The 25282-nt window shown below is 38.6% G+C and overlaps 1 protein-coding gene across 1 annotated transcript in view; it reads left to right on the top strand.

Moving 5' to 3' along the window:
• The window catches only part of aspscr1 (ASPSCR1 tether for SLC2A4, UBX domain containing), a 33081-nt gene extending 8182 nt beyond the window's left edge, over positions 1-24899 (top strand). Inside the window, exons 4-17 of the mRNA XM_083557736.1 lie at positions 5507-5607; positions 7173-7230; positions 7345-7418; positions 7717-8260; positions 8970-9029; positions 9322-9461; positions 12325-12406; positions 12541-12607; positions 13449-13511; positions 13603-13655; positions 19572-19623; positions 19898-19967; positions 22949-23136; positions 24733-24899. Coding sequence (XP_083413862.1) covers positions 5507-5607; positions 7173-7230; positions 7345-7418; positions 7717-8260; positions 8970-9029; positions 9322-9461; positions 12325-12406; positions 12541-12607; positions 13449-13511; positions 13603-13655; positions 19572-19623; positions 19898-19967; positions 22949-23136; positions 24733-24743 — 1563 coding nt within the window. The 3' untranslated portion in view covers positions 24744-24899. The remainder of the gene's footprint in view (positions 1-5506; positions 5608-7172; positions 7231-7344; positions 7419-7716; positions 8261-8969; positions 9030-9321; positions 9462-12324; positions 12407-12540; positions 12608-13448; positions 13512-13602; positions 13656-19571; positions 19624-19897; positions 19968-22948; positions 23137-24732) is intronic.
• The last annotated feature ends 383 nt before the right edge of the window (positions 24900-25282 follow it).

Raw genomic sequence — 25282 nt, 5'->3', positions numbered from 1 at the left:
CCAATGGCGTCTCTCTGATGAAGCATGGTGTTGGCAGCATCGTGCTTTTGGGGTGCTTGAGGATTTTGTATGCCAAGTGTTCAAGGGAGAGGCTCTGGATCCACTGCAGGCCTGACCAGGATCAGGCACTTATGAAGATGGATGAATGAATGAATATAACCAGGCATGTCATTAAGAATGGGATCTTATTTACTGTAGCGGCCTGGCAAACAGCAAAGCCATTTGAAGGGGATTGAAATGCAACATGGAAGTGAAAAGAAAAGGAAATACAGCTAAAGTTGAATAACAGACAAAGGCAGAGGCCCTACTGTACCACATCGTGATGCAGTAATCTTACTTGGAGAGGAACATAGCAGGTACACAAAGCAGTATCGATCGAATTGAGGAAAACAGACGCGATCATGAATGTATCCATTTAAAAAATGTTTGGTAGAGGAAAAATTTTAAGATTTGAATCTTTCGGTTTTGAAACTAACTTTATAATTGTGCAGTGCATTATGGGAATCTCTTGTGCATTAAAACTTCCAAGATAAAGAACAATTCACTTTTACCATTACCTTGTTAAACAATGTTATAGAATAGATTGAACACCTGGATGAATAATATCTTTGCAACAGAGGATAGTCACAAAAGCGGAAAACCTTCTGTCTTTCGTGTAGAAGCAGAACACTGACCATCTCAATTTTCATAATGACAAGTGGACCAAAACTGTGTTTGAGATTAAGATGGAACTCTGGGTCGTGTACTAGTCCTGTAATCTTAAGGGGATAATTCTTATCGTTTGGAACAGCGAGTGTAATTAAATAGAGAAATTGAGAAATGATTGGTGATAGGTTTTGCACTGTTGTTAAGGTGATCTGAAGGAATAGCTCAGTGGTTAAGATGTTAGACTTCCCATCAGAAGAAGACCCTTAAGCAAGCTACTAAACCATCAACTGCTCAGTTTTATGAATGAGATAAAAGTCTGGATAAGAGCGTCTTCTAAATGGCGTAAATATAAATGACCATTGATTTGAAAAGAAAATAAGCCACTTTGGGATGTCAGGGACGTTTATGAACAACCACCAAGAGATCTTCTGCAGAGTCTATGTACGATAGCATGTCTTGTTCCAGTATGGTTACTAGTAAGACGCTTTTCATGTTTGCTGTTTAGAAGTGATTGTCCGTCTCAGGCACGTCCGACTACATACAAGCCCGTTTTGTTTACAGCCACTCGGCTGCCATTCATCAATGTCTTATCTTGCCTTTTTTCTTTCCTGTTTCATCTTTGCTGGTTGTTTACGGTGATGTTAAATAACTCGAGCGAATAAATTGTGTCTTAAATATGACTTGGATTGAACGTTGCTTGACTCGTGCTGAATGCTTGAGGGCTTGATGATGGGCGCCGTCATGTTGGAGGATCTTTTAGTCAGTGTTCCGAGGCTTCGGAATGCCGGAAATTAAGGTCAAGACCAAGGCCAAGGTTAATGACATTGTCAATCTGCGGCAGCCTTCCTTGGCCCCTGTCATCCATGTGTGCCGGCTGGGCCACCCACAGTTCGAGCACAAATACGACTGTTTAAAATGGTGGTCAGATTCACGTTCCATGTCTGAAACATGTGTTTGGTTGGCCAAACGAACGACTGTTCATGTGCTGCCTGCATGTGTACCTGCCATCAGTTCTAGTTTACTGATGCAGAAGAATGTGTTTATAAGCATAGGAGAGAGAGAATCAAGAATGTGTTTATAAGCATAGGAGAGAGAGAATCTGTGTGTGTGTGTGTGTGTGTGTGTGTGTGTGTGTGTGTGTGTGTGTGTGTGTGTGTGTGTGTGTGTTTTTTTTTTTTTTTTCTTTTTTTTTTTTCTCTGGAACAGAAGATGAAAGCAGACCAAAATTTCTCTCTTGCTCTTTCTCTCTCTCCTAATTTGTGAGCGAAGGATCAAGGGGAAATGATCGCTGGCCAGGGTGACTGCGGCTGTTATAAAGCACAGTGGGAATGGCGCTAACCGCTAATGCTCAACACCACCCCTCTCACTCATGTTTATGGGATGTAAGACAGGAAAGAAATGCTCATTTATGTCCAAGTGTGGTTGTGGTGAATTTACCCAGTGCTGAATCATTACATCAGGGCAAGTCGTGCTGCGCACAGACACTGACTTTGTTCCACTGACCAAGATCTGCTGCATTCATGTGGTGTTCTCTCTTAAGCATATTGCATAGTTAAGTTTCTTTCCTTATCTCTGTTATGATTGTTATTTAAGATATTAAACAAAACGGAACTCCATTATGAGTAAATGTTGTGACAGTACAATGAGGTCTGATGTCTGATGATGAGTTCTTTTACCACCCAGCTGTTGATTTTTTTTCTTCTATCAGCACTTCCTGAATCTGTTTATTCCATTAATGCCACAGCAATTTGCCAACACCAACAACTTTTTTTTTTTTACTGTTTAGTTACGTTTAATGTTGGGGGAACGTCTACAAGAAGAGCTAGTTCCTGTTATCACTTATAGCAGTTAGATAACAGTAACAGTAATTCCCTCAGCAGCCCCTTTATATTTCTTCTGCCTTGAGGTTAATTATAAAAAACCTGAACAAATCTTGTCATGGAACCCAGAAACCATAATCCATATCAGATTTTCTTTGTCAGAAACAAGCAAATTTATTAGCAAAACTCTGATTTTGTCCAAAGTTAAGGAAGTGGTAACTCAGTGGTTAAGGCACTGGATTTCAGATCGGACGGTTGGGAGTTTAAGCCCCAGTATTGCCAAGCTGCCATTTTTAAGCTCTTGCTAAAGGTGGGCTGTATCATGGCTGACCCTGTGCTCTGATTCGCTGGAATATGCAAGGAAAGAACTTCACTTTGCTGTATTGTACATGTACAAGTAAATTCATCTATTCTATTCTAAATGCACCTACTCAGAAAATGTTGTCTTATTAACAATGACACACATTTATGTAGCGAGTTCACCATGCAAGTGCCAGCAAATGAGTTAATATAGAAATTAAAAATGCTCTCGATATCCTGGTGGTGTCGCCAAGAGATATCTTCTGTAAAGGACTGAAAACCATGACCTATATTACAAATTAAATTCACAAGGTCTATTTGTTCTGCTCGTATGTTCGAACTAGTTTTCCACATAAGGATTAATTTAAAAGTGATTTAATCCGTTCCGAAACCTTATTCTGCACAAGTTTTTGTAGCCTTTTTTAACAAACAAATACACAGCAAATTACCGTACAGTAAACATTAGGAATGCACCGAAATGAAAATTCTTGGCCGAAACCGAAAAAGAGGAAAGCAAGGCCGAAAACCGAAACACCGATAGAAATTATGCCAATTATTATTACCATTGCATTTATGGCTATGATTGTGTACTAAACTTACTAAAATCAAGGCATTTCAATTGCATAACCTAAATATTAAAGTTTTAAAGAATAAATAAATTACAAATTATGAAAATATTTATTCATAGCACATTGCAACAATGCACAGGATAAAATAAATTCAAATTCAAACTTAAATGTTTGAATTAAATGCACTCGTGTACATTAAATAATAATGTACAGGCCCTCTGGCCTGCTGAAAGGTTGTAAAATTAAATATGTTCTTTCATAAAAACAAAGTGCATTCGGAACAAGTGCAACTGCTTAAAGATACAACAATACAACAATATCACTGGGAAACTTCCTGCCTTTTCAAAAACGTCCGCCACAGACGGAGTGCGCATGCGCGGAGGGGTTTTGCTTTTCTGTGCCGCGTTTCTCTCATATTCAGTATAGCGATCGGGATGTTTGGATTTCAGTTGAAAAATTAAACCCGACGTGGAGAAAGTTTTTACAGACGAAATCTCGGCATTACGTGTTTTGCACATCGCTATCCGTGGGTCTTTCTCAGATATACTGAAATACGTCCACACCTCAGACATGTTGTTTTAGACAGGCACGTGCAGGCAGCGGTTTCTGTTTGCGTCATCACAACAAACTGTTTCGGCCTTGTTTTTTCGGTGATCAAAGTCTTTCGGCCGAAAACCGAAAATGCACTTTTCGGCCAAAAATTTTCGGTGGCCGAATATTCGGTGCATCCCTAGTAAACATAATTTAACACTTACCCATGTGGTCATGGTTGATTGCGAGTGTGAGACGCACACCGCGCTCGTACTTTTCCTCTATTTCCTTCTTGGTTTCAATGGTAATTCTATTTACTTTCGTTTTCCCAGCACCATCACTGATTTTCATGGGAGACATTTTTCAAGATTTCTAGTGAAATAAGAATATAACACTAAAAAAGTTACGTTTTTGCTGCACTAAACAACTAAAGAGCGACCGAGCGACACGAGATGAACTAAGTGACTGATGCTACCCTCGGCCGAAAGGGGGGAACCGGCAGCGTGGGTTTGCTCGCAAAATTTGACGGTCGCTCGTATCTTTGTTTGCTTGTACTATTAGTTGCTCGTACAATAGGGTTTTACTGTTCTCGTGTATATATAACAAGAAATGAACAGTTCTATTATATTGTATGTAAAAACTTGCTGTCTCATTAAAAATAACTTCTTGTGTCAACCGAGTGGCACAACATAAAAAGCAAGGTTGAATCTCAGCACAGACATTTATGTCCAGGAGCACAAGAGAGTAAGATTAGCCATGCTGTTAGAGAATCATCCTCTCTCTCTTCTACCAATCACAGCATCATTAGACAGTCATAGCTAACATGCATAGGTTGGTGGTTGGACAGTATTTTACTTTGTGTTTTGCTGCATCCTGATGCCACACACTGAATAGATATGGTCGTTTTGATTAACATGAATCAGAGGAAGATTGTCATGTTGCTAATTCCTATTGTAAAGTACACAATGTGATTTGATTTCTGTAGTTCATAGTATAACAATATCACTGAGCAATGTCACATTTCTGATCAAATTAGAGCTTTTGCTTTGACCCCTGAATCACTTATTTCATTCATAGCATTAATCTGATGTTGTTTGCAGATGTTTGCAAATATAACCAGTTAAGACCTGCCACATAACTAGTGTGGTGTGCCATTTGCAACTATTAAAAATTCCACAGGAAACCACAGGATGTTTGAATTGTATCTCATCTCTTTTTTTCGCTTTGCTTATTGGCAGAATGCAAAGTAACAGTGATGGTGGGTAGATAATATATTCAGAAAGAAGTCTGATCAGTATTTAACCCATAAATGTACAGTCTCATATTCTTACAGCACTGAAGTTTCATTAAAATCTCTGTATATTTGTAAACATTTCATTAATTTATTTTATTTATATATATATATTTTTTTTACCAAATGTGTAAGTGGTTTCTTTTAGCTTTACTACCAACTCTGTAAATAACGTGAGTCATTTATTGTGAACATTTTACGATTACCATATGATACTTTTTTTTTCCCCATATGACTCACACTTAACTCAATGTGAACCTTTCTTGGTTCTGATGAACCCCAGGTTGAAGTTGTGGTCCTGATGTGTTTTTATTTATTTATTTTTTGTTGTTTTTTTTCATGCACAGCTTCGGATTGCACTACAATTCGAGGATGGATCTCGTCTTCAAGGTTCTTTTCCAAGCTGCCACAGTTTATGGGATCTGCTCAGCCATTTTCCCCAAACCAGGTGAGTGCATATTTTGAATTAGTTTTATCCAGGTTTTAGTGCCTAAGAAAGAGGTATGTCCAGGCACATATGCAAAATATCAGATGGGCCAATTTGACCGTTGACTAATGCCAATAATTTGAACTCTCTAATATAAACTGGCTGGTGCTTTTATCGCAAATAGAGTTTCCTGCTTAAAATTTAACACACCCTCATCAAGATTAATTAAATTAATTGAATTTTATTTAATCAATTTAATTTGTCAATTTATTTAAATACTCAATTTAATCAATATATTTAAAAAGGGCATTAATTTGATTTATTCAATTATATATTTTATAAAATATTATTAATTTTTATTTTATATATATTATTTAACCAATCATGCATTTTATCTTGAAATGTTTTAACAATGTAAACTGAATAAACTGCTTTAATATAAAAAAAAAAGGATTTTTATATTTTGCATTTGTTCTTTCTAACTTTACCGGGATAGGTAGCGAACGGTGAATTTTGTGTACCGTTACACCCCTTATAATGAAGAATCAACGCAATTTCTGCTTGCAAGGTGTTAAAAAAGAAAAACTGCAGATGCTGTTGCAAAGCAAAACTGAGTAGTTACAGTATTTTAAATATTATGGTAGCCACCAGGCTTTTGGGACAGAAGAGATGACTCTTGTCTGTTTTAAGATGTACACTCTATAAAAATGTACCTGTACACTTTTATATAGATTGCAGTGGGTGAACATTTTTTCCTATGACCAAAATTGTGTCTGTAAACTTTCTCCCTGTTCTCAAATGCCTTGTACAGCAATAGAACCGTTTACATGTAACTAAACACAAAACTCTGTGTGGCTGAGTTACAAGTTCATTAAGTGGACAGATTTTGTTACAAAAAAACTGGAAAATCTGTGTACAGCGGCATTTTTACTGCTTTCTGTGTGCTTGTATCTTCAAAGACTCCGGGCAATGACCTTGTCATCGGCAGCATCAACAGCAACCTTCATTACCCTTTGCTGTGGTTTTCTGATGTGTGCCATGTTGTGTGAACTGTGAATACTGCGTACGCTTCTTTTCCCAACAGCAGCCAAACGCACTCTTAGCCCCTACCATTGATCTCTTGCCACACCTTCTTTCTCAGCAGACCTCACCCTCACCGCTAGGTTGCTTGGCACCTGTTCTGAAGTCTTGCTCTTGTTTGGCCATAGTGGACTGGCTGTCAGCCAGTGTGTTCTCTCGTCTGTCTGCCTGCTTTTCATCACTGACATCATTACAACTTAATTTTTTCTCTTTTTTTTTTTCCACTGAAGCTTCCAGTCTTGGAATTCTGGATTACAGCAATGGGAAGGGAACAAATTGAGTGTTTCTTTTGCTCTCCCCCCTCCCCCCTCCCCCCCCCCCACAAAAAATTATATGACTCATGCATGTAATCTCAGTCATGCTTGTGACAAATTATGCGTTACTCTGTCAGAACTGGGCTACGGTTTAATACATAATTCAATTCTTTTTTTTTCAATTTCAAAATGATGAATATTTGTCAGTATTTATGTATATTAATGTGTATATGTGTGTCTCTATCATGATAGAATATCTCAACTGCACGTGCAAGGAATCACACCAGTCTGTGTGTACATGAGAGATGAGGTAGGGTCCTTCATTTGATGTTTTTCCCCCTTATTAATTATTCTTATTTTAAAACTGGTGATAACGTTTTATTAAGATGTAATGAGATATTGATGAGTGTGTGGGTGTTTGCAGGTCAGCGGAGAGGACGCTCTTAAGAGGACCACTTTGAGGTCTCTGGGTCTGACTGGTGGCAGTGCCATACTGAGGTCAGAGCAAACCAGATGATTATATAGAGGTCTATAGTGCTTAAAGGATATGGTATTGGATATGGCATAACATTTATATTTTTTACAGCAGTTGAAATTTTAGATCACTTCTCCATCAGTAAACCCTGCAAGTATCTATTAATGGTTAAAAGGTAATTGACATTGTATTTACTTGGTAACTATGAGATGGTAAAAGGTAGAGGTTATTTGAGATGCCGTTAACATTGCAAACCTGGAAGAGTGTGTGCAGGGATTGAGATGCTGAAACTGACACCTTTTTGCTTTGCATACCTCTTAGGTATGTACTGAAATCGAGTAACAGTCAAGGGAACAACGAGCCCATGGAGACCGCCGCCAAACCAACTGACACAGCTGCCCCTGCATCCCAGCCTCCTCCTACTGTTAACACCATACACTCAGATCTGCCGGATGAGCCCACACCTGCCCCAGTGCCCATGGAAGCCCCTAATCCACCTTGTGAGACACTCGAAGCTGCTGCTCAAACGTGCCAAGCACTTCCTGTACAAAAGGAGCAGGCAGAGTCATCTCCAGACCAACAGCAAGTTGTGCAGCCCAAAATCAGGCAAGCTGATATTCAGGTGCCTCAGGAATCCAGTTCTGTTCCAGACGTGGATGAAGAGCAAGCAGGGCCGTCCCATAAAAATAATTCCCACTCAGTCACACCCAGCAACTTTGTGCCTTTCTCTGGTGGCGGGCAGAGGCTCGGAGGATCTGGAGGTGACGAACATAAAGAGTTCGCTTTACCGGCAACGTCGTCTTCTTCACCGCTTTTCAGTGGGCCTCCAAAAGCCAAAAAGGCCAAACCGAGCCACGAAGTACAGGTAGAAGGCAGATTGAATTAATCCTTTTTAGCTCAAGGTTTATAGGGTTCATGTGTTGAACAGAGTAACACCTTTTTTTTCACCCAGAAAGCACCAAATAGACTGTTTGATAGCTGTAGCACTGTAGGGATTTTATAAATTGAAGAAAGGAGGAGCATATTTTTGTTGCTTTACTCAAAAACATATTTTAAAACTAACTGAACATTAACAGCAATACCTTTTAAAAAGGTCATGTTACTCACCCCTTATCTCTTTTTTATATTGTTTGGAAAACTCACCTCAACTATGTCTTCCTTGAACAGGTACCTTTATGCATAATAAGATTTTATAAGTTCTGTATCGACTGTAGTGTCAGGAAGATTGTGGCAGTGAAGGATAATCTATTCGTGACTGTTGTGTCTGTTTCGCCATGCCATAGCAGAAGGAAGATATTGTCACACATAAGCAAACATGCACATGATCCTACATGCGCAGGCACTGAGGCAAATCTTAGAAAACAATCTGAGTCTCCCAGTCGCATGGAACGTTCATATCTTTTTCTTCCCTTTTATCTCTTTTCACTCAGGTAAACCCTTAGTAAATAGCGGCGCTGTCACTTCTCTATCTAGAACAAAAATTTGCATTACAGCACTGAAAAGCGTTTGAGTTGCTCTCGACCTCTGTTTTTTGTTAGCCTTTGATCTTCTTTTTTCTCTTTTTCGGTTTGCAGCATTCTTCTATTGCTACATGCAGCGCAAAGGATTCGGGGGAGGAAGGGGAATATCTGGAGGTTGGTGACACTAGTATGCTATTAGACACACATACATGTACAAAGACCTTTATACCAGAATAATTATATAATGTAGCACTTACATTCCAGGCTGGTTTTGTCTTTATTTGCATATTGCAGCTTAATAATGTTTACGCTTTGTAATGATAAAATAACACATTCTTCTTACATGGTCAATTTTAAGATTTTCTAATAATATTATAGATATTATTATTAAATCAAACAAATCATTTAACAAATTATTTTCGAACGCATTAGTGGTGTTTTACCTTCTACTTGTTTAATTCTTCAGCCAGTGGACAGGGAACCACTCGTGTTCCACCTGGACACAGCAGCAGAGCGGCAGCGTGATTACAAGGAGCTGCCAGATGAGTTCTTTGAGGTGACTGTGGATGATGTGAGGAAGAGGTTCTCACAGCTGAAGAGTGAAAGGTGTGTGTTAAGTGACATGCTGCTCCAGCATTTTATTATTATTATTATTCATGAGATTGTCTTTAAATTAACTGTGAATTATGGGATTGTTGTGTGAAGTAGTACACATTGCATGCTGCCTACAAACTTCTTTGTGAAAAATACACGAGGCAATTACCTACTTTTTTCTGTTTAGTAATTGTAACATACTGACTAAGTATGGAATTACTCAACACCACTATTAATACTATTAGAAGATGAACACATTTACAGCATTTATTTGGCATCATCATCGCATTGAATTTTTTTCCCCCAGCCAAAAGATCTAGCTAACGATCTAGCTTTTCAGCTAACACAAGCGCTATGGATTCTTTATTCTTTTCATGCATGCGCAAAACAAACATTATTTCTGATATAGAGTAAATAGCCACAGTGACACTGCGCTAACTTTGGTTTCTTCTACCCCTGGCATTGCTGTCTGTTTTCAACTTTTATAATTATAATATGAAAAAAAATAAGTGTGACACGAAGACTAAACAAACTTGTGGTCTGCCACTAAATACGTTCCCGAGGGAGCTCAGATTGTAACTATGTTCCGAACATTACAAGGATTGCATTACCGAAAGATCTGTACCCGAAAATTTCCTTACAAAATTCGATTGCCATTACACCACTACTGTGTGCTATGGTAGCTTTGGATTGTACACACAAGTTAATTAAGGGGGTGAGAAGCGACTTGTGGATTGGAACACTTTTAGGATGGATTTGGACTGTAACTAACAGTCTACTACAATGGCTCTGGATCACTGCACCAATCACTGCACACCTCAACAATGACCTGTACAGTAATGAATGAACATTCTGTGCCACCCAGATAAGGATGGGTTCCCTTTTTAAGTCTGGTTCCTTTTAAGGTTTATTCCTCATGCCATTTCAGGGAGTTTTTCTTTGTCTCACTAGACACTTGCTTGCTCATTAGGAATAAACTTATATGTATTAAACTTTACACTTTTTTTTATACAATCTTTAAAACCACTTCATCTCTAAAGCTGTTTTGGAGTCAATATTCATTGTCAAAAGTGCAATACAAAAATAATTTGAAATGAATTGGAACACAGATTGAGTAGTGTACACTATAACTACATTATTGATGTAGATCACAGTGATGTGTGCATTTTGTTTCATTCGAAATATTCTTTTTTGTGTGTGTGTGTAAATCAGTAGCACGGAGGGATAATGAATTCATAAGTTCCGTTGCTGATTTATTTAAATGCACAATTTCTTGCACGCCTTTTTGTTTTTTTACAATTATTTTATTTCAGACACCCTCATCCCCAGAGAGTTTATTATATATCATTTATACAATGGAGCAGTTGAGGGTTAAGGGCCTTGCTTTGGGTTAAGGGCAGAGCATTGGCAGCTTAGTGTAACTGGGATTTGGACTCATGACTTTCTGATCACAACTCCAACTTCTCAACCACTGAGCTCCCCCTTTACTATCAATGTACAATGTAAAGGGGTTGTGACCGTATCCTATTAGGTTGATAATAATGCCATAACAGCTGTAAACATGATGACATGCATCGTGGTATGATCACAAAGAATAAAAAACTCGGACGGACGCTGAGAAAAGTGTGTGCACTTGTGGTTTTGTGACCTTTGCCCTCTCACCCATGCATGCAGTAGTTTTCACACAGGCTTTCATTTGTAAGCAGTAGAGTTATTCTGGCTCTAAATTACTGCTTTCCAACCTCACACACACACACACACACACACACACACACACACACACACACACACACACACACAGTGGTGCGCTACAAAAACATCTCTCTTATGTTTTCGGATTTTTTTTTATAAGCTTGTCTCCATGCAGGCTGTGTGAGACTATCAGAGATGTGTGTGTGTGTGTGTGTGTTGCATGTTTTTTGTTTGCTATGCGTGCATAATACCATTTGAGTGTTACCGCAGCAGACATGCTTCTGTGACCAAAGGCCTCATCTCTGTCTCGGCCCTTTGATCTGCTCAGTGTGTGTGTGTGTGTGTGTGTGTGTCTGTCTGTCTGTCTGTCTTTGTGTAGTATATGTCTGTGTCTGCTCTGTGTTTTTGCAGCGGTATTTGTTGTTTTGCCTTCCGTGTGTGTGTGTGTGTCTTCTAGTTAAAGGTTTTTTTTGTTTTTTTTTAATACATTACCTTCATTTTTGAAAAAACAGTCTGGGAAAAAACAATTATTTGACACCAATTTACATTTGCCTCAAATGTCTGGTGTCTGACATTTTTCAGGTTTGCACTAAAAAATACACTTATACGTTATGTAAATACATGTCAATTTTTTACATACATCATTAATATAAATCATTTAAATAACTTAAAAAAATGCATCATTCGCAAAAATTCACAATGAAAAATTATCTCATATTTGCGCTGTTCCAATTATGTACAGAATAATTATGTACAGAATAAATGCTGAAGGCTTATTTTGAAATCCTGTGTCATTGAGAAAAATCATTTCACTCCAATTGACTTATTTGTAGGGATATATTTTCTGGGTAGGATCCAGACGCTCTAAGGTGTTCCGCCCCTTTCATTTAATTGGTGGCGGGTTCGCTATTGCTCCATTAAAGGATCAGACAGGCTGATGACATGGTTTGTGGCACTCAATTGGTTCTAATTGTGAACTATAAAATTAAGAAACCACAAGGTTTTGTCTGTTGCTGTCTTCCTTTTCATGTCTGCCCACACACCAGCCTGTAATTCTTAGAATATTATTAACGATCTCTGGATCAGTAATCAGATGCTTCAGTAATTGTTTTTTTATGGGATTTTTTTCTGCGTTGCAACAATCTTTTTATTTCAGTGTTTTCTTTTTCTCTCTGTCTCACAGGAGGGTGTTGGAAGAGGCCCCTCTAATGACTCAGTCTTTGAGGGAAGTGCAAAAGAAAGAGAAGATTGAGAGGTATCCTAAGGTGAGCCTGCTTCATGCTCTCCTGGTCATGTAGCTCACTATTCTTAGGGCTCGTTGTAGTTGTGGCCTGTTAGTGTTCACTGATCAAATAAGGATTAAATAACATGTTCATGCTGTTTTAATTTTGTATTGCAGGTGGTGCTGCGAGTTCAGTTTCCTGACAGACGAGTCCTTCAGGGGTTTTTTAGGCCACTAGAAACAGGTTAGATTGTCTTACTGAAAGAGCACGCTTTGCACAATGTTTTTATCATTGACAAGACTGAAAAGGAAAACAGTAAATGAGCAATTCTCGGATCATGTTTACTATGATCTTAGTAGGAAGACACAACACAATACGGTTGACCATTCATTTCCTATGTAAATGTAAAAATGAGAGCCTGCATGAAATTTGAATTGATGTAAACTGTTTCTGAAGGTTTGTGAGTTACGAGCATTCATACTCTGTGCATTTTCATGTTGGCCTTCACATTCAAGTGCTTTAGTTCTGCAGGTGACACTGGTACAATTTCATGAGAATTTCCATTTGTGATTGTAAACAGATTTTGCCCAGCTGCCATGCACATGACACAGTAATGGTGCCTTCTCACTGCGTCCTTTTGCTCCTTTTGCATTACTTCACGTTATTTGTGAAAGCCAGCCAGACAGCATCTCAGAGGTTTTAAAAATTTCTGTGGTTCTGTTTTTTTTTTTTATTTTAATTTTAATTTTTTTATTATTTATTTATATCTTTTTTTTAACAATATCAGAATCCATTTTAATCTAGAAGACACCATTTATTATAAAGTGACATCAGAGACTTGGTGATGCAAACATACAGTGAACTACTGATCCGAAATTTGGACGCACCTACACACAGACTTTTCTATATTTTTCCTACTACTATTGCAAAAATTTTTTTTCTGACTTGAATTTTCCTTTTTTCCCCCAGAGACATTAACGTTAAAGCGTATATGTTGTTCAGTGTGTCCAGATGTTTGACCAACAATATCTTATTAATGTACGTCCTGTGACATGAAATAAGAATTGTGTGATTTTCTTTGTAGTTGCTGTTTTGAAGCAGTTTGTAAGAACTCATCTGCAGGATCCTGAAATGCTGTTCTACCTATGTGAGTATTCACAAAAATAAGCTAATCAGTGCCGTATTTCCAGTGGTTTCTGTGTGTACTGAGGCGTACGAATGTCGTTTTCTCTCGTCAGTCATTGCCCCTCCTAAAACCAAGCTGGACGACCCCTCTGCTACTCTGTTTCAGGTGAGGCCCAGACTGCTTGTGAGCAGTCGTGTGTCGAGCTTTGTGTAGCGCGGTCATGCAGGCCCACATCTGTTTGTGTGCATCAACACTTGCGTGTGTGGTTTGGTTTCCATTATGAATAAAAGTTTTACTCCCACGGGACCCCTTAACCACTCCCACAGTGCATGCTAGAGTTCATCTTAGGTTCAGACTTTATATATTTTGTCACCTTTAGCAGATTATTTGGTTGGATTTCCACCTGGTTGTTAAGTGTTTCTCAACAACAATGTGTAATAACAGTTATTTGGTATTTTATATATATATATATATATATATATATATATATATATAATGGCTAGGTCTTATTTTTTACTCTGTGACATTACGCACAAAAGTCAGCTAAACCTGTTCAAGTGGTCAGGAAATTTCTTGGTCTCAACCATTAGCGTTTTTTTATTTTTTTGCGATTTTTCCAGCACTTCCATTGACAACTGAGTGAGTGCCGTGCATTTATCATGTTTATGTACATATCAATGCAAAGTCACCCATAAATGACCAAACATGTTAAACTCATTGTTGATTTACAAAAATGCACTGTCCAGAGTAAATAGGAAAAAAATGGTGTTTGAGCCTCTCCTAAGAGTGACCAGGCTTAAAGATCTTCTAGCTTTGTAGCTTAGCCATTACAGCTAGTTGGCTACCACAGATAGTTGATAAGTAAATATAATATTTTCTGTTGCCTGAATTGCATGCCTTGTCCCATGTTTTAATTTATAGATTTCTTTTAAGTCATTACAATGAAACATACTTTACAACATATTTTAAATAAGTAAGTTATTTAACATTTTACAACATAACTGTTGTGCACATTTGCATGAACTAGTACAACGTATTTGATGAAGCTACATTAGTCTGTGGCTTTACACAAATTCCTAAGATCCAAAATCTGTTTGTGTAAATACAAAGAACTTGCAAATAATTTATTTGTATTCAGCTTGGTAAAGGATGTTCACTACAAATGTTTTAATGCTCAAGACTGTCTTCTTGTACTTGAGTTTTGTTCATTGTCTGGTTGGTTTGGTTCAGGTTTTAAACAGGAGTTTATTTGCTTTTATAAGAAAACAGATTCACTGCTTAATTTGATATGGCTTTTAATTTAGGTAAATTAATAAACACAATTAATACACACAACCGTCTGTAACCATTCCCAAGGATGAACCTTTAAAAAAAAAAAAAAAAAAAAAAAAAAACTATATATATATATATATATATATATATATATATATATATATATATATATATATATATATATATATATATATATATATAATTTTATTTTATTTTATTATTTTTTTTAATAATGCAATCCCCAGAGTTCTGGGTTTCATCCTTTCAGTAACCCAGCCAGCATTCTGCAAGCTGTTGCCAAGTTACGCAAAACATCAAAGAGGCAATGGCGACAGTCTTTAAGAGCATGGATCTGGTTCATAAACACATGACACAAACTGTCATTCAACATCACACAGTTTCACGGAACATAAAATACATTAGTGATGGGGTATTATGGCAAATTTGATACAAACCAGCGTTTTGGGACTGGGGCATTGGCCCCGGTGTTGTACTCTGTACTCTGCCTACTGCTCCTCTCACTTATGCTCTACTCCAGAATGTGAGTCAAGGCCAGGCTTTTAGTGGACTTATGGATTAGGTTAGCATCAGAGACTTGGTGGACCAGGAATGAGGGAGTGGTGGATAGGGTAAAAAAAAAAAAAAAAAACAAGTATGTGGATAGAAGAGGACAGGCTGGCTTGAGGCACCTCTCTTCTCTGTTCAAAGGAAAGGGCCGGAATGTTCTCCATGTTTGCCCTGACCTCAGCTGGCTTTCATTTAGGCAGGTGGAAACTGGCATATGGGGGGGTGCTTTGATCCCAACCCTCCTCTTTTTCACTCTCTCCTTTCATGAGTCTGGTATTGGGACAGTTGTATAGAAGGTAGATGTCTGGTATAATCCTGATGCAAAGAACAGTGGTAGATCTGTTTCACTAATGATGCTATTTAGAGTCACTTCTCTCTTGTCCAGTAGCTTCCTCTCTGTCTCTGACTAACTCTCCAGCTTGTTGACCAGCATCAAGACTCTAAGTAGATGCTCGCGATTTCTTTTTCCTTTTCTAAAAGCGTTTTTTTCCCCCCCCTGCACTTTCCTAAAACAAACTTTCTACTTTTGTAACCGAGTAATGTGTGGAAGCCTGCGCGTGGCTCTGTGGCCACTTGCTTCCCAGAAATCATCATGTTGAAGACTTATGTCTTTTGAGACCCAGCAATGATCAGAACTCGCCACTTATCCATGTCTATACATGCAGCTATAAATACGCATACATACACGCATGCCTGATGTAGAAGGTCTTTATTTATTTTTTATTTTTTACTTCCCAAAACGAAGGATTGCCTCTGGAGCCGCTTACTTACTCATTTCTGACCACTACATGTGTGTCCTACAGAGCTTCCCCCACAAACGCACACACTCGGAGAACCATCTAAGCCATGCCGAGAACCAAAACAGCCATTGCACGAGAGATCGCAGTGACCACAGGACGTTTTGCATTTAAATTATTATTTTTTTCTCTGTTTTTCTTTGTGTATCCAGATGGTATATAGACTTACTCCTTTGGTGTTCTTCTCTTTTTGTTTAATTACAGGGCATAAGGAAGGAAATTCTTTCCTTTATTGTGTATTTTCTGTGTCTTGTTTTCGTCTTCTCGAAGAGTGGGGGCTTCTTTGTAGTATCACGGAGCGTTTGATTGGCTGCGCCTGTGCGTGTATACAAATGTCTTTTTACACACAAACACCTTCAGCAGTATTTTTCCTCTTTTATTCTCACTTCCTTTGCTTTTTTTTTTGTTTCTCTACTATCTTACTTCCATTACCTACTCGTTGCTGCCTCCCTCCCTCTCTCCCTCCACCATACCCTGTTCCCCTCTCTCGATTTTTGTCTCTTTTTCTTCTGTCTCTATCTCTGTCACCCTCTATTAGGACTTAAAAGCATTAAAGGCACACAACAGAATCTTTAATCACTCTGTGTCATGTCACGGAAGGAATGTTTCCCATCACAGGCAGCCTTTGATACAACCCCCCACACACACCAGCCCCTCTCTCCCCTCCACTGCTCAAACAGGAGGCATTCGTGGCTTTGTGGGGACAGAATGCTTGGTAGCCCATTTAAACACATTGTTTTCCCCCTCAAAGAGCCCTAATAATAGCAATTAGGACATAGCTCTACCCATTATTGTGCCGGTGCAGGGGGCTACAGCCTTCATCCTTGCGCCTGTGTGAGATAAAAATTTGAAGAAATTAAAGTTGCGTTCATGAAAATGGAAGAAAATGGGTTTTCACAATTAAAGAAAAAAGTCAACGTATTTTCTTGAGTAACTTCTTTCTGTAGTAAATTTATTATTGAGTGTAAAAAACCAACAGTACTGATGCTGCTTTTTTTAAATGAAAAAAAATATGTAGCAAAGCGTCTTCATCCTCCTTCCCCATGAGTGGATATAGCATTTCTATTTTAAAACTAGCAATGTATTATAATCTGGGTTCACCTGTTGCCTTGGACATCTACACCTTTCTCTGAAAAAGGTCAGTTCAGTTAGCTTGTAGCCACCATGTTCTCACTTTAAACCAACACCACAATGCTGTGACACCAGTATGATATTAGGCTGTGGGGACATTTGGTTTTCCCCAATTCCCAAGTTTGGTATATGCGACTACGAATCACTGTGATCTGACATGTTTGGTTAAAGCTTTATTACCTGACAAATCTTCAGCAGAATAATAAATGTTATAATTTTGTCTAGATGAATTCATATGAAAATATGCACTGCTGTTGTTTTGTTTCATCCTATTAAAGCATGAACCTGCTAAATTTACCAGCAGTAGGAGTGATCAAGTGAAAGGCAAGTGCAGTCAGTCATGTTTTCTGATTCAAATGCAGTTTGGGTAGGTGTGTGTCGGGTTGGGGAATGTGCATATTTGTATCAATATCTCTTTATGATAGGTGTATGTGTAGACCTGGCGAACAATAAGTTATTTAATATGCAAAAACGATTTCTAGCTGAGTTTTCTAAATGAACATGGGTATATACAGTGAGGAAAATAAGTATTTGAACACCCTGCTATTTTGCAAGTTCTCCCACTTAGAACTCATGGAGGGGTCTGAAATTGTCATCGTAGGTGCATGTCCACTGTGAGAGACATAATCTAAAAAAAAAAATAATCCAGAAATCACAATGTATGATTTTTAAACTATTTATTTGTATGATACAGCTGCAAATAAGTATTTGAACACCTGTCTATCAGCTAGAATTCTGACCCTCAAAGACCTGTTAGTCTGCCTTTAAAATGTCCACCTCTACTACATTTATTATCCTAAATTAGATGCACCTGTTTGAGGTCGTTAGCTGCATAAAGACACCTGTCCACCCCATGCAATCAGTAAGAATCTAACTACTAACATGGCCAAGACCAAAGAGCTGTCCAAAGACACTAGAGACAAAATTGTACACCTCCACAAGGCTGGAAAGGGCTACGGGGAAATTGCCAAGCAGCTTGGTGAAAAAAGGTCCACTGTTGGAGCAATCATTAGAAAATGGAAGAAGCTGAACATGACTGTCAATCTCCCTCGGACTGGGGCTCCATGCAAGATCTCACCTCGTGGGGTCTCAATGATCCTAAGGAAGGTGAGAAATCAGCCCAGAACTACACGGGAGGAGCTGGTCAATGATCTGAAAAGAGCTGGGACCACCGTTTCCAAGGTTACTGTTGGTAATATAATAAGACGTCATGGTTTGAAATCACGCATGGCACGGAAGGTTCCCCTGCTTAAACCAGCACATGTCCAGGCACATCTTAAGTTTGCCAATGACCATTTGGATGATCCAGAGGAGTCATGGGAGAAAGTCATGTGGTCAGATGAGACCAAAATAGAACTTTTGGGTCATAATTCCACTAAACGTGTTTGGAGGAAGAAGAATGATGAGTACCATCCCAAGAACACCATCCCTACTGTGAAGCATGGGGGTGGTAGCATCATGCTTTGGTGGTGTTTTTCTGCACATGCGACAGGGCGACTGCACTGTATTAAGGAGAGGATGACCGGGGCCATGTATTGCGAGATTTTGGGGAACAACCTCCTTCCCTCAGTTAGAGCATTGAAGATGGGTCGAGGCTGGGTCTTCCAACATGACAATGACCCGAAGCACACAGCCAGGATAACCAAGGAGTGGCTCTGTAAGAAGCATATCAAGGTTCTGGCGTGGCCTAGCCAGTCTCCAGACCTAAACCCAATAGAGAATCTTTGGAGGGAGCTCAAACTCTGTGTTTCTCAGGGACAGGCCAGAAACCTGACTGATCCAGAGAAGATCTGTGTGGAGGAGTGGGCTAAAATCCCTCCTGCAGTGTGTGCAAACCTGGTGAAAAACTACAGGAAACGTTTGACCTCTGTAACTGCAAACAAAGGCTACTGTACCAAATATTAACATTGACTTTCTCAGGTGTTCAAATACTTATTTGCAGCTGTATCATACAAATAAATAGTTTAAAAATCATATATTGTGATTTCTGGATTTTATTTTTTTTTAGATTATTTCTCTCACAGTGGACATGCACCTACAATGACAATTTCAGACCCCTCCATGATTTCTGAACGGGAGAACTTGCAAAATAGCAGGGTGTTCAAATACTTATTTTCCTCATTGTATAATGTTTTTTTGAATGTCCTTTACTGTGCATCTGCTCACTTGGTGTCTTCCTGTTTGTACCCCGATCATGCCTGTGGCTTTTTGTGTTACCTTGCTTTAGTCCTGTAATTGTTCCGTTTATTGGATACAGTGTGAAGGTGTTTATCGTGACATTGTTGTGTTTCCTGTCTGCCCTCTCTTCTCCCAGGCGAACCTCTTCCCCGCTGCTCTCATCTACTTTGGTTCAGACGTGCAGACAGGTTTGTTCACAGCGACTTCCATTTTTGTTTGTCTCTTTCATCTTCTGTCCAAAGCAATGACCTCAAATTAATCCTGTTTACTGAAAGCACCCTCTCCCCAGAGGGCATCCCGGGTAACTGTAGAGCCGTCACTGGATACGTCGTAATTTAGTGGATGCTGTAGTCTGCTGTGAATGAAGCAGTTAGTCAGTAATGACATCCTTGTCATTTAAACAAAAGAATTGAAACCAAGGTCAATGAAAAGCATGTCATCGTGTGTATTTGTCTATCACAGAGTGCTATTTGCGCAGTGATCTTGTGGACGGCTGTGTCTCTGCTCTTGAAGCTGATGAGGTCATCTCTGGGTATGATATTCTTTATAATTCTAGACACTGTGTAACTTTATTAGACACTAATTTACCTAGACATCAATAAGCAGTGTTACACTGAAGGTGAAACAGCCACACATATCATGTATAACATCATGCAATTAAGAAACATTTTTCCCCAAAAAATGTGTCAGAATTTTCTCCCGAATCTTAACATAGTCCATTATTAGCTTTTTTTTTTGTTTTCTACCAGAGCGATAAACTGGTAAGTTTGTTTGCATGCTTATAATTACATTTATAATAATGAGAGCCATTTTATTTTCCCAATCATCTCTAACATACAATACAAAATTATATGTTAAAACTTTGGGTGACTCCACTAAACTGATTCTTGTACTTACTGGTACCAAACTTTGTACTAAAGAAGAAAATAATTCAGCCTTAAGATGCCTCTTGTTCTCTATTACATCCCCTCTTTTTCTGTTTTGGTATATTCCACACAACCAAGACTTTCTGAGATCCAGAACAACTTGACAAGGTTTTGTTTGAGTATTTTTTAAAGTAAATCATGAGTGCGCAAACATTCTGTAGCAAGAGACGATGGTTTATAAATAGAAATTAAAGATTCTCTGTATTTTATAGTCGTTTTTTTTTAATAAAAACATAATTCAACTTTTCAAATAATAGTTTTAACTGGGTATTAAAACTCTACCTTCTTTCTAACGTTCTTCTTAAAGATTGGCTTTGGATTCTAGACTTATTTGTAATTGGGGTTTGGGTTAACCTGCTTAAATTTAAATAATCAGTTAAACAGTCCGATTTGTACCTCGGTAACAAATTAAAATATCTTGAACCCGTTTCGCTGACCCTTGGTAGTCCCCGGACCCTTATTCGAAAATTAGCCCGTTTGAAAATTCCAAACATGTAGCAAGCTTCACTTGAGCCTCAAAGCTCTAGTGCAATATCATAGAAACAAACTTCTGGCATTGAACTTGTCTTGACTAATTGAAGGAATTTTTGCCAGGAAAAAAAAAAAAATGACATTTTGGCCAAAATATTGTTTAAATGAAAGATTAAAAGAAGGAACAACCCACACAATCATCCACACTGCCAAGTGTGAACATGACAAAAAGCTAAAACTGTGGATTTGGTCCTGACTGATTATCCACCTCCAAATCTGAAACACACTCGCAAACACCAGCATTAGTCGCTACAGTTTCAAAATAAGCTTGTGCAATAGCTTCAACTCTTTCTTTCTCTCTCTCTCTCTCTCTCTCTCTCTCTCTCTCTCTCTCTCTCTCTCTCTCTCTCTCTCTCTCTCTCTCCATCACTATATGGTGGCTGGGTATTTTTTTTCCGTGTTTTTTTTTTTTGCAAGCATAGTCATTGGCCTGGCAGGAATGCCTTTGAGGTTCAATCCAAATGGGAGTATTACACTGAAACCACAGGTGCCCCCTTCCTCACACACACCTTCATGACCCCCATTCCGCCCTCATTTCCTCGAACCCACCCCCAACCACCACTCATACAAATATATTTCCCCTCGTCCTCTCCTGTCTAAAGATAGAAGCTCATTTCCTAGTATCACTGCTCCATCACACACACAAACACGATTCCCTCCCACCTGTTTCATTCACTCCTTTATCAGGGCACACACACACACACACACACACACACACACACACATGTAAACCCTTCTCTAGGATTCATTTCAAAGAGAAAGCTGTTTCCTGCTGCTGCCTGGCATGGCATGTCAGGATGATGACTTAATGTAACAGTCAGATGTACTTCGTGTCACGCATTTAGTTTGAATGTTTTGTGTTGTTGGAATGCTGTTTAGATTTTAATAGCACTTGCTGTAAACCTTGCTGTGTGTGTCTGTGTGTATATATATATGTATATGTGTGTGTATGTGTATATACAGTATATGTGTGTGTCTGTGTGTATGTGTGTATATATATATATATATATATATATATATCTCAGCTTGAAGTTGATTGATATGATAGATATCATATCACATCAACTAGAGGTTTTTTTTTTTTTTTTTTTACACAATTATATTTTTTTATGCTTTAAAAACATTTCAATGTATGTTTTATTTTGTGACATTTTTAATGAAGTTGTGTTTTGTGTAAAAACTATTTGATATACATTGGACTGTATATTAGTCAAATAAAAACTCAAAAATTGTATAAAGTATTCAAAAGTTGTTCAGAGTAAGAAGTGAAGGCCGGTAAGACAAGTTTTGAAAATAAAATGATAATCCACATAAATGACACCTAAAAAAAAAAATTTTCCATGGTTTTTATTTGACATATCATATTTTAATATCATTTGACACAGACAGCTGGAAGCATGCTAGATTGCGTCCTCAATATGGCGTGGTGTGTGAAATGTTTCGTCTCTATTAATCGATTTTATAGAGTGTATCAACTGTTCCTGTCAGCATGGACTTAAAAGATGTGCATGGTTATTAGTCTGTGTGAAGCATGACCTCCGAGGCATTCTGCGTCTGGTACAGCATGAGACTTTTCTCTGGAGAAGGTTATGGATGCTGGTACAGGAGCAGCAGGTGGCTGGTGTCCCACTCTGCGGAAATACTTGTAGCCGGAAAGATTAAGATGTTTGCACTAAAGTGGTTCTACACAGGAAGCTTCTAATAACAGCAGCCTCTCAGGAGGTCATGCCCTTTCACCTCTTTACTCTCTTCACCTTCACATGAAAGCAGTCAGCAAGGCAGGGTTAACCCTCCAACACGTGCGCGCACACGCACACACACACACACACACACACACACACACACACACACACACACAATCCTAAATGCATCCTTCAGCCTGAGAGCCCTTTTTTGAAAGCAAAGGATCGGAACTTATCTCGTTAAGCCCCTTTCTTTCTCTGCCCTCTCTTCCTTCCTATTGCTCTCTAAATGTTTGATATCCTCCCCTTTAATCTTGTTCTTCCCCTTCATTTTTTAATCTTCCTTCTTCCCATTATCTCCCCCCCTTTCTCAGATGTATGCCCAGGTCTCCAGCTCCATCCAGTTCACTGTCCCATGAGGATCCTCTCCCTGAGCACACTGAGTCTAATGGAGCCCTCAAAAGCCAGGAGAAGCCTGAGAGCCCCAGTGATGAGCAAAGCCAAGTACCCAAACTTGTTCGCACAGACCCTGCAAATGTGCCCAAATGGCTCAAGCTGCCAGGTGTGTTCAGGAAACTTTAAACTACTCAAATTATTAATGTATCTTACAGTAAAATTAGCAATAATAGTGGCCACTGTAATTGAGTTACATTTGAAATGGATACAGCATGTAATGCGACCGGAATTAGATTACATCATTCACAGCGATTCCAGAGATTGCCTGAGTCACACTATGATAGGATCTCAGGCAGGTGTACTCTAGAGAAGAGTATGACTCCGAAGCGATTGCTGGGCCTATCACATGATCACATCTACTCTCAGTTAAATCATGCTAAATATTCTGTAGTGGCCTTTTCTTATTCAAGAATGAAAATCATTGACTTTGATAAGTTATCTAAGCTAATACATTTGAATTATTTTTTTCTTTTTCACTGATGCCTGCAAACAATGCTCCCAACTGGCTGGTTCGCAAAAATCTTTGCAATAATAACATCCTTCTGCCACCCTTCTTCTGCCATATCATCTGCCTGACATCCCCTACTCGTGTAGCTCATATGTGTATCTGGAGATACAAAATAATTTGATCACAACTTATAAATGCCAGATATCACATGAAAGATATTAATGCGTTAATGGTGCAAGAGGACTTTTGTAATTGTTCTGTTTTGTTTTGTTACTTTTTATAACTTGTAGGCAGATCAGGCATCCAAAAGAGCTTAAATTGTTCAGCAGTAGTAATCTATACCAGACCAACAGATTTCCTCGCTGACCCTCTTATTCATCTATCCAAACCACAAGCCAAGCTGCCCACTTTACTGCCTGAGATAAGACAGTACAATGGGTTCTCTCTCTCTCTCTCTCTCTCTCTCTCTCTCTCTCTCTCTCTCTCTCTCTCTCTCGCTTCCTTGCCTCCTCCTTCACCACATCACTGTACAGTCCGCGAGAGTCTCGGCCACATGAAGCAACTCGGGGCCTCCTCCCCATCTGTTGTGTGCTATGCTGTGGTCACGGTGGCGCTCCGTCAATGATCCGTTTTGTGTTCTTGTGTCTTTAATTGTCCTTTATTGTGTTTTTCTGGACGATTCTCACACGCAGTGCAGCCTTTTTGTCTTCAGGGATGGAAAAAAAAAAAAAACTCAAAGAGAAGGAAGAATGTCTTGGAAGTTCCGAATGTTTAACAGTTGTATTGGCATAACCATTTCACCATGTGTTTTCAAACACTGTGCACCGGCACCAGGTTTTATAAGAGCTTATTTGGGTGTCTGTTCCAGTAGAGTGGATGCGTCCAACTAAATGTTTGTAGCACTGTTGAAAATTGTCATCAAACTGGTTGTCAATGTATCAAAAAAAAAAAAAAAAAAAAGAGAGAAGACTGCTGTGGATTGTCTTACAGTGTATCTGTTTTATTACAGTTTGCATGTATTTGATAGTGACTGTCTTTGAAATAACTGTTGCATGCTTAAAGTCTATTTTTAGGCTTTATTCTTTATTCTTCTTTTATTACAGATGCTTAATTTCTTATTCATTCATATTAGTAAGAATTCTGTTTGCTGATTATTTATTTATGTATTTTTTTTTTTTACTATTAATTCCCTTTTTTTTTTTTTTTTTTTTTTTTTTTTTTTTTTTTTTTTTTTTTTTTTTTTTTTTTTTTTAGGAAAGAAATAACGACCCTGAAGAAGAAGACTGGACACTGACTTCTTTAGTAGGCGAGTCCACCGAGGGCCCTTAATGTCAATAACAAAAACAAGATGTTGAAAGCACATCGTTTTGTGATGATTAATAAGATGCTTTGTTCATTAAAACTGAGATGTCAGTCCGTCATTGATTACTGTTGTTCTATTCTTTAATTCAGTTTTCCCAAATATATCTGGGTCAATTCTGTACCGACCAGGTTTCGGATATATTCAGAATGCGCGTCCTGAATGCAGGACACTGTTTAGAGAATAAACCTAATGTCAGTATATTTTAGGGGAGATTTCTGGTCTGTAAGGATTCCGTGTTCGTTTCAGCCAGTAAGCTGCAGCTGCATCCGTATCCACCAAAAAAGGTAAATTGCTTGTGATAGAAATTCTCTAAAACTTAAATATGTCAGTCGGAATCATTTCAGTATTCCGTGGATTGAGCCTGCGGTGCCATCCAAAACTGGACATTGGATGTTGGTATACACTAAGCTTGTGTGATGTAATGCTTTAATGGTCTCTGTA

The sequence above is a fragment of the Silurus aristotelis genome (assembly GCF_946808225.1).
Source record: "Silurus aristotelis genome assembly, chromosome: 13".
NCBI classification, from domain to species: Eukaryota; Metazoa; Chordata; class Actinopteri; order Siluriformes; family Siluridae; genus Silurus; species Silurus aristotelis.
The sequence above is the reverse complement of the archived record's forward strand: the minus strand, read 5'-3'. Positions and strand labels throughout refer to the sequence as shown.